This window comes from Branchiostoma floridae, unplaced genomic scaffold, assembly GCF_000003815.2.
Source record: "Branchiostoma floridae strain S238N-H82 unplaced genomic scaffold, Bfl_VNyyK Sc7u5tJ_444, whole genome shotgun sequence".
NCBI classification, from domain to species: Eukaryota; Metazoa; Chordata; class Leptocardii; order Amphioxiformes; family Branchiostomatidae; genus Branchiostoma; species Branchiostoma floridae.
This window is the reverse complement of record NW_023365855.1, coordinates 9557-20414: the sequence shown is the minus strand read 5'-3', so window position 1 is coordinate 20414 and position 10858 is coordinate 9557. Positions and strand designations below refer to the sequence as shown.

At 41.0% G+C, this 10858-nt stretch overlaps 1 protein-coding gene across 1 annotated transcript; it reads left to right on the top strand.

Annotated features, from left to right (window-relative positions):
* Positions 1-1866: 1866 nt before the first annotated feature.
* LOC118408822 lies at positions 1867-9359 on the top strand. Its single transcript, XM_035809677.1, has 9 exons — positions 1867-2263; positions 2755-3027; positions 3385-3507; positions 4680-4802; positions 5772-5967; positions 6278-6492; positions 7048-7101; positions 7947-8324; positions 8879-9359. Exons 1-9 carry the CDS (start codon positions 1909-1911, stop codon positions 8983-8985), a joined length of 1824 nt encoding a protein of 607 aa, XP_035665570.1. The 5' UTR covers positions 1867-1908; the 3' UTR covers positions 8986-9359.
* Positions 9360-10858: the final 1499 nt, after the last annotated feature.

The window sequence follows — 10858 nt, the reverse complement described above, 5'->3', positions numbered from 1 at the left end:
AACAAAAAGCCTGGTTTTTATTCTTTTTCGTTTTGCTGGAATCCAGAAAAATGATGATGCGTCACCAATGGAGATAAAAAAAAATGAAAGCAGCATCTTCATGTATTCAAGCATATAACATACATGAACTTGCTCGTTTTAAAGATTTATGTCTTTATCAGGCATAGTATCTGCCGATGAGTACAGAGGCTTCAGGATCTCCTGGACGGAAGATGGAACCATTGCTGTAGGTCGCGATGGAGAAAGCAGCCCATTCATGCAGTGGCAGGACCCTGACCCGCTCAGTATTGAGTACCTCGGGTACTCTACAGGATTCGGCAGTGCCGGGGAGTTTAGATTTCCCTGTCGGAAAGGTATGTAAATAGTATGTAAACGTCAACTTGGTACGTTCAAATAGCATAGTCAGTGTTAGGATAGCCCGTTTCGGTAGTAAGTATGCCGGATACTCCACATGATTTGGTAGTACCGGAGACTTTAGATTTCCCTGTCGAACAAGTATGTAAACGTCAGCTTGGTACGTTGAAAAAACATAGTCAGTGTTTGAAAATCAGTCTTTTGCTGTTGATAAATAACATACTTATACAGAAAGAAAATCATGGCCACCATACAAAAATAAAGACACACATGACTAACAACAAACTGAAACCTACATCCGAGAACAGAAAACTGTTATATTAATCATAAAATACCGTGACTACCTCTATCATTGTACAGAAAAATTAACTAATTGAATAGTATGTGTTGATCTACGTACCGGTTTAGAGCGCACTCCTTGACTACCATTAAGGCCATGTTGATTTTATTACATTGTTCACTTCTTCTGAGAAGCTTAGATAAAACTGAAACGAGCCTGCGAATAAGAAAAGTTTGGCCCAAAAGTTGTCTTCGGTATGAAATCTTATTAGTAAGGGAGGTTGAACAAATGACTAAACATATCAATATGCCGAACAATAGATTCTTTTCATTTTTTGACATCTTCTTTAACTTTGGAATTCCCCTTAGTATTCCATGACATTACTATCCGTTTCCCGACATTTTTTTTTTCAATTTACGGCATATATGTGCTAATTCTGCGTTGTACGATTTACAGTATGGTCAATTTTTAATGGACAAAGTTTGATGCGTGCGCGGATGTCATATAAAATGTATATACATGTAGTTATATGTATTATATAAACACTGACTCCTTGAATAACATACCGTTCTCGATTTTCTTTCTCTTCAGAATTTTCTCTGCTGATGCCTTCTTTTTACGGATTTGACATCTACAAAGTGCCCGTGAGCGGATCCATGCTGAGCGCCAACCTACAAACCGCCTGCGAATCCCAGGGGATGCAACCATTGTGCTACAAGGCTAACGAAGAGTCTAATACGGGTTATTGGCATTCCTACTGCCAAACCATACCGATGGGCACCGACATTTCTTCAGATGAAAAGCCTCAACAACTTCTTGCGCATTATCTATGTGGTACACTCTCGCCAAAGTTATGCGCACCTCTGTATGACAATTTTGTTGCTATACGAGGATGGCGAACCAATGATGGCGCATGCGGAGTGTCGTCGTCATCGTGGTGTTTGGCAGGCAATTCACTGAGCAACAAGTACGCTCTTTGTGCGAGAGGTAATTTTAACGTTTGCATTCAATATTTTTGATAGATTGGTTAGCTTGTTGATTAGATAGTTCATTCATAAATCGGTTGGTTGATTGATTGATTGGTTGATTGATTGCGATTTACCTAGATAGACATTGTTTGATGACTACTATAAAGAAAGAGGCACACATATGTAAAAAATACTGCCTGTTGTTGTAACATGATGACTGGGGAATAAGTTTCAGAAGAAAGCAGTGCAGTGTCCATAGCGGAGCCGACCTACCACTGCAATGGCGCCAAGCCCTCCTATGTTACCATGGCTACCAATGGCACGATAACCAGTGGAGATCATGGATGGAGGAACTACAGCAGTGACAGTCTGTGCAGCTGGACCATTGAAGCACCTTCTGGAATGGCAGTGTCATTGACCTTCCTGACATTTGACCTAGCCGACGACGGGGACTGCCTATCGGATTATGTCGCGGTGTATGACGGGAGCAGCCAAAGCTCGGTACTGCTGGGCAGGTTCTGCGAGGGTAACCCTGGCGTTGTGAACAGTACGGGTAACTTGATGCACGTTACCTTTGTCAGCAACTCTTCACTGGAGGCGGCAGGGTTTCGGGCTACATTCGGGCAGATACAGCCACCAGCAAACGGGTCCATAATTCCAGGTAGTCTCTTCTTATTACATGTGTTGTGATGACTCGATTAGTTTGATTGTCAACCGGTAACCGTTGAAAAAATACGTTGTTGAAAAATTCTAATACATTTAGCTTGACAAAACCCATGCAATGACGTCGAAGCAAACCCTTTTCGGGACACCGTATTGTCTTTGTACAGTTATGAGTTATCATCCATTTACATGCTATTCTTTCTTCGTTGCTGTTCCTTTCATTGTTGTCTATATAGAGCTATGTTTAAGAAGTATAAACTAAGGAAACGTTCCTACCTGGCCGATTCCAATTTTGGAAGCAGGAAGATGTCGCTACAACCAATGTTGACTAAAAAAAACTCGTTTGACTCATTTTACAGCATACTTGATACGTGGTTGCGAGGATGCTACAGTTACGTTGGAAACGTTCCTACCTGGCCGATTCCAACTTTGAAAGCAGGAAGATGTCGCTACAACCAATGTTGACTAAAATTTTGTCTCCTTTTGCAGCATACGTGATACGTGGTTGCGAGGATGCTACAGTTACGTTGTCCTGTCCAGCCGGAAGAGTCCCTTTCACAAGCTTCGCCATGTTCGGTCGGGTCCACGGTTGGTTCTGTAGTTCCTCCAGCTCACAGACGTACTGCACCAGCAGCACCGCTACATCAACAGTTCGCAGCGCCTGTGACAACCAACAGGGATGTCAAGTTGTCGCCAGCACTTCAGCATACGGTGATCCGTGTCCCGACGAAACCGAGTACCTGGAGGTCTCCTATCAGTGTGGTAAGTAGATGTTTGGTGTTTATGACTGAAAACAGTTTATTACTTCCGAGAAAATCAGCTCCACTATCCACTATAAAGAATCATAAAGCTCGTCCACTCTCTCTTGCACGCACGCGCGCGCGCACCATTGAGGAAACAAGTGATTAACGGGACAGTATTTGTAAACATTAGCAATAACTGATATTTGCAAACATCAGCGATAACTAATTGAATGCATTCCTTCTAAATGTGTTTGGGAATACTGAAGTTGAAATGCAATATAGCATTTATCTTTGGTTTCCATACATACGTGTACATAATGTACGGTAGCATCGCATAATTTTGAGCTGTATTTCTATCCCCATTTTCTTGCCAAAGATGTTGACGAGTGCGCCACAGGAAATGGTGGATGTTCACAGAATTGCACAAATACAAAGGGAAGTTACTCATGTTCCTGTCAAACTGGCTACAACTTGAACGATGACGGTGCCTCATGTGATGGTAAGCAAGATCTTTATTATCATTTCTAACACTCGTTTCATTTCAAATCATCACTCCAGTAGGTTAGATCTGAATACGTTGCGTGATACACTACATATAGACGAAGGCCTTTTTGCGTATCTCAGTAAAAGGTTGTGGGTTACTGTCGAATGGCACTGTGGGTGGAGGAAAACACCAAATGTTGGTGAACATGGAAGCGATGCATGCGTACTGTGAGAACCATAATGCCAGCATCATTTGACATCAGTGAAAAGTTTAAAAGATTTTTATTTCCACATTTCCCAAAAATGGTGGAATTAATGCTGTAATCAGATGGGGGCTAAATCCTTCGTTCAAGTGTTCATGTGACTCTTGTCAAGACATGTGCTGACCTCTGACCTCTGATTGTACTATACGACTTGGTACCGACTTTTCTATTTGATGATGATGATGCCTTGTTATCTCTCTCTCTCTCTCTCTCTCTCTCTATATATATATATATATATATATATATAGATATAGATATAGATATAGATATAGATATATATGATAATCTTTATTGCATATTCATGCCCGAGGGCTAAATGCACAAAGGGACCACATATGGTCTTATGGATGCAGAGGAAAAAAGAAACTAGACTACTACAATGGTTTTAAACTAGTCTAAATGGAAAAGGAACTAAGGCACTATGTGTTACAATCTCTAATGGCTGCTTCTAACATGTTCTTCTCTCTTTTTGAAACACATGGAGACATATTTACATATTGTGTCGATAGCATGATCGTCCTTGCATAACATCAAGTACTTAAACAAGTCTTGTTTTGACATTTTCTTACAGATATTGTCTCTTTGTAAAGTATTAAATAGGGATTGGCGTTCGTATTCATATAATGTACACTCTAGTAAAAAATGTGTCTCGTCTTCAAGATACAATATATATATCTATATATATATAGATATATATATAGATATATAGATATATAGATATATAGATATATAAATATATAGATATATAGATATATAGATATAGATATATATATTATCATCATGACTTTGTGTACACTCAGGGCCTCCATGGAAAGCAGTACGTATGTCACTGAAGTAGTTACCCTGGGTAAAGGATACAGATTGAAATAAATGGATAAATAAGTGAATGTATCTATCATTTGACTTCCTATTCAATTAACAACAGATATTGACGAGTGTGCTGACGCTAACGGGGGATGTGAGCACGTCTGCACCAACACTGAGGGCAGCTTCCAGTGTTCCTGTCACCTCGGACAGACGCTTAACGGAGATGGGCTAAACTGTGACGGTGAGAAACGGAATCCTATTTTTAGCACATAAGTCCAGCTTATCAGTGCAGTCTACGGTCGTGGCCATTTTATTCAGATCTCCTGTGGATAAGTAAAATATTTGTACATGGTGGCTGTCGTGGGTGTTATAGAGAAGTACAACAAACGAGTATGTATTGTAAACCAAAGAAATAGGGTTTATCAGCTTTTTACACCCTCGTTTAAATTGCGTCTAAAGAAGGTCAACAAAACTGCAGTCAACTCAATCCGATGCATGTTCCGTCCCCGAAACCGACTTCACTGTCGCATCCTAATTTGTAAAATTGGAAAGCCGGCTTATTCAGCTTCTAATCCAACAGTACAATTATTTCCTCTCTGGCTTTCACGAAGGCCATTATGTAACCAAAGGCCATATATCAACTTCCTTTTAACAGTGAAGTAGGTGGAAAAGTAACAGCGAGTTTGTTCCCGAGGTATTCATCAACAGGGTTTTGTAAACGCCATTGGCTAGTTGGATAGCCCTGACTGTCTGTCATGCAATGTCAATGTCAATAAACGTGTAAAAGACTCAAGAACATTTCTAGATGGAAAACACCTCATACAATTGACGTTGTTTAGCACTGTTTAGGTGGATTAAAAAGTAGAAAAAAACAGGTTGTATATCATTGTCGGTTAAAACAAACCACATCCTTTAGACTCCGTGATGTACCTTCGCTGTCGTTTCTATTGAAATAAGCTGAAATACTCCTTTACACTGCGTTGACTTTCTAATTTCAAAATAAACCCATAAAACTACTGTGATGATAGATGTTTTCAGATCATGGGTTCAATATCGGCGACTTTTGTATCTACATAAGGTAAGCGTTTTGGCAATAGTACCACTTTAACACTTCCCATTTTACAAAACATGTCAATTAAGGTGATGGCCCAACGTCAAGTGACAAGACAGATTGCCGGGGAAAATGTCTTCGATATTTCCGTTTTTGCAGGTTGGGATCTCCCCGAAAGTTGCCCAACAAATGATTTCATCAATCTTCCCAATAACAAAACGTACACGGCAACATCTAACGAGCTTGTTGACTACGCCACGGCTCAAACGAGGTGTGCCGCGGTTGGAGGAATGGTCGCCGTGCCGAGGGACTGGAACGAACAGGAATATCTGGTGTTTTACAAGAACTGTATATCGTAAGAATCATGTCTTTCATACTCTGATAGATATTGTACGAACAGGCATTTCAGCTCCTGTATACTGTAAAACATGGGTTGTGGTTGTCAATAGGCCTCCTTTGTACCGATTTGAAGTGTTATCACTTCAGCATGTTTTCTTTGGTGCTAACTTGACACGAACACCTTGTTCCTCTTTCAGGTTGAAAGATATCTCTTACCTTGTCCAACAACCTCTAGCACGTGTGTTTATCGTTCGAAGGTCTTATATTAAAACGTATATGGAAACGTATGTGGAATGGAAATGTTATTTCTTTATTACATATCACAGAAATCAGAATTTTTGGCTGGGATTAAGTAGACCAGACGGGACATGGGTGGACGGCCAGGACGCGGCGCTTGGTGAATTCGCTGCCTGGGCGCCTGACGAACCCGGATCCGGGAGCTGTTCCCATCTTGTGTATGGAACAAACCTTAACAGTCAACGCAGAAACCTGTGGTCGGACGCATCGTGCAGTAGCACCTTTAAATACATCTGCGAAACAGGTACGTTTAAGAAACGTACGTCTTTAAGAGAATCAAGTGTGCTTCATTGATGTCTTAAGAAAATAAATGTACACATATCACCTTCGAAAGAATTCACGCTATTCAGTAATAGGAAATAGTTACGTGCTTTTACGGTTCGATGCCTGCAACCATGCCGTTGCTCAGCTTATTTCTCCTGAAATCTACAGTTTGTATTATAGCAATATAAGCAATCGTTTGCGGTCACTTTGAGACGGTATTGTGTATTGTTTTAACCCCCAGCTGAATCTTAAACATAATGTTCCAAACACGTTAATGATATGTGAGAACTTATTGATATGTTTAAGGATTGTTACGAGTATGTGCCTTCTCGTAGCAACAATAATCTCTACAATTTAAATGTAAATTTCTATGTACACTATCATCTAATTTGCCAACGTTGCCTCGACTATTCAAATGCCATCATGAGTTGATGGCACTTGTGTACAGCTTGGTGTGAAGTAATGCATTTACTAAAATATGGTCCGTATCGTGATTGAATTTGTACCTCAACTTTCTCTCTTATGTCTCCAACAGCCGTGCAGACCACCACACCTCCGCCAACGACTCCTATAGCAACCACTACAGCAGGTATGGCGCTGTACGATTCTTATGCAGTAGTGTCGTACATGTATCAATATTAAAATGAGAATGACTTCATGGTAACAGTAAATAACATGACATATTACGGTGTAAACATCTACTCAAGTAATTTTCAATTAAAAACCTATTTTGTAGTCTTCATCGTGCCCTTACATTGCACAGTTTAATGCGCCATTGAGCATTCGTAGGAATAACCCCTATCAGTCTGGTTTTATTTCAATTTAGCCAGTTTACTAAGAATTTTTATCAATATTTTGAACAAAGCCCCATCAACAACCAGAGAAGGAACCGAAATCCAGAATTGGTTTATCTGCATGGATTTATCGGGAAGAAATTCAGTTAAAGCCAAATCTGTGTGTTGCTTGGATAGTCTGTTAATAGCATTTCAAGTAAGGAAATTGTCGTGAAGTTCATGCCAAAAACGTTTCTTGTAGAGAAAGAGTAGCTGAATGAATTGTACAAAACATTAGAGACTTTAGAACTTACAAGTTGGTCGGAAGCAGTAATATCGATACCATGCTACCGTCGAGGGTTATGTCGGTTTCCGACTCATGTATTCAAAGGATATGTATACCGACTAGATAGTATTGATTTGAGAAAAATACTTTTCAAAGTGCCTAATGAATGATCAATGCCGGCGACTTATGAAGCAAATATAAACACTCATATACGCTGTGCACATCTAATCCAGCAATTAGGGTGCACACCGCTTCCGAGGGGGTTTTAAACATCAAATAACGGATTCCTAGACGGAGGTCTACACAAACCGCCTCAATTGCAACATGATCCTCTCCGCTGATCATCGATGCTGTACGTTAATTAATCAATTTTAGCAGGTTGTCCAAAAGCAGACTACGTTCATTTTAACGGAGTTTGCTACAAGAGCTTTGCTGAGCAGAAGACGTGGGGCGATGCTAAACAGACGTGTGCCGCAGACGGCGGGATGTTAGCCATACCGAAGGACAATGCCACCAATACTTTCCTCGCTAATCTAGAAGGAGTAAATGGTCGCTGGCTAGGGCTGAGTAGAGCCAACAGCGATGGGCAGTGGGTATTTGAGGACGGCCAAACGCTGACGTCATCCGACTACTCCAACTGGTACCCCGATGAACCGGGACCAGTTGACTGTGTCGGATATATGAGGACCGAATCCAGATGGGATGCAAAAGACTGCAGCAAGCTCAAGGGATTCATCTGTCAGATATATGAAGGTATGCGCCGGGATCATCCTAATGGCACACATGAGGGCCATAGGCATAGCTGTTAACGGGGCAATGAGTACTCGTAATAGATAGTATAAATTGGGCCTCATTCGTGGAATACAGTGATGCCTCGACCACGGAGGGAAATCTATCGCGTCATTTCTGCGTCAACATTACGTCTAACTATGTATCTTGAACATGTCTATTATGGTCTAAGATGGTATAAATGAATATAAAAGTACGTTTAACTCCCGTGTTCTGATATGACCAGACTAGATTGATACGGTTAAATACTGCAGGTTGTCCAAAAGCAGACTATGTTCATTTTAGCGGAGTTTGGTACAAGAGCTCGTAAAAACTGAGATATCTACAATTTAAATGCCAACTTCTATGCTCACAACCACTATCATATATAATCTACCAACGTTGTACCTACTGCTCAACTGATGAGTGTCATACAACTTGTCTTGAAGTAATGCATTTGGTAGAATATGGCCCGAATCATGATCGAATTTGTATCTCAACCTTTTCTGTTATTTCTCTACACTGGGCATCTACAACAGCCGTGCAAACCACTACAACTCCGCCAACGACTCCTACAACAACAACCACAACAGGTATAGCGCTGTACAATTGTTATGTCAAGGTGTCGTCCATGTATCAAATCTAAAATGAGCATGACTTCAGGGTAACAGGAAATAACATTATCAATTACGGTGTAAACATCTAATTTTCGATTAAACACTTATTATATAGTCTTTACCGTGCCCTTAAATTCCACACTGTCCAGTTTAATGCGTCATTGAGGATTCGTGGGTGCCTTTAACATTCTGGTTTTATTCCAAGGTATAAAATATAGCCAGTTTACTCAGTCTTTCATTGAACAAAGATCCATCAACAAGCAGAAAATTAAAGGAAATCCATAATTGTCCTATCTTCATGGTTATATCTGGCAAGAAGACTTCGGGAAGAGAATCTGCTGAAACTAGACCTGAGTTGGTTAGATAGATTGTTCACGTCATCGAAATTGTTGTGATGTCCATGTCAAAATCTTCTTCAAAAAAAAAAGTAGCCGAATGAATTGAATTGTGCAAAACATATCGACGACTTTATAGTTTACAAATTAAGAGGAAGCTGCAATGTCAGTACTATGCTACCGTCGTGGGTCTTTTTGGTTTCCGACTCATGTGTTCATAGTTAAAAACAGGAGCATCAGCCCGCCATTTCATAGGATAAACCTACCAACTAAATAGTATTGAATTGAAAAAAATGTACTTTTCAAACTGCCAAATGAATGATGCCGGCAACATAAAAAGCACATGTAAAGCACCCAAAGCATGTGCACTGTGTACATCTAATCCAGCAATAACGCCACACACCACTCCCGGTGAGCTTTTGACCTCAATTACATGATTTATAACGGATTCCTAAAGACCAGACGTCTACACAAACCATCTCAATTGCACCTGAATCATCACTGCTGATACTCGATGCTGTACGATAAATATTTGTTCACTTTAGCAGGTTGTCCAAAAGCAGACTATGTTCATTTTAACGGAGTTCGCTACAAGAGTTTTGCTGAGCAGAAGACGCGCGACGAAGCTAAACAGACGTGTGCGGCAGACAATGGGATGTTAGCCATGCCGAAGGACAGTGCCACCAATACTTTCCTCGCTAATCTAGCAGAAGTAGTAGGAGGCCGCTGGCTAGGACTGACCGACAGCAACAGCGATGGGCAGTGGGTATTCGAGGACGGCGAACCACTGACGTCATTTGACTTCTCCAACTGGTACCCCGGGCACCCGACATCAGATTACGGTTGTGTCGGCTTTTACGTGACCGGATCCTCCTGGCATGTAAAAGACTGCAGCAAGACCAAGGGATTTATCTGTCAGATAAATGAAGGTATGCGTCCGAATCGTCGTTATGAAGGCCATGACTGGTAACGGGGCGTGGCTTGTGGCGTCGTGCGTGGCGTAACTGGTAGAGCATTCGGCTCGGAATCTAGAGGTCCCGAGTTCGATACCCGCCGTGCCCCCGACGTTGTGCCCTTGGGAAAGGGACTTTACACGACTTTCCTCACTTCACCCAGGTGTAGAAATGGGTACCTGACTTCGGTTGGGGTGGTAGAAGACTACCTTCTGTCTGTACCGTGTATGTGGCCATGTTATAACAAGTTACAAACTTGAGTGCAGTGCCACATTGTCCTCATCTGTCCAAAATATAATGCGTCATTTCTGTGTCAACATTACGTCTTACCATGTACCTTGAATAAATGTATTAAGGTCTAAGATAATTCAAATAAATATACATGTATATCATAAAATCACGTCATTTAGGGGGTTCATAACAGGCTCGCGTGTTCCGATATGTTCCGACTAAATCGATACACCAATGATGGGTCAGAAAGCAGCGTAAATTAAAGCAGCCAAAACAAGCCATAAAAACGTTCTCTATCACAATATCGTGCGAAATAACACAGGCCTGTGGTGTACACTGGGTGCACCCAAATATTTCCGTAGGTTTACCTAAACATACTATTA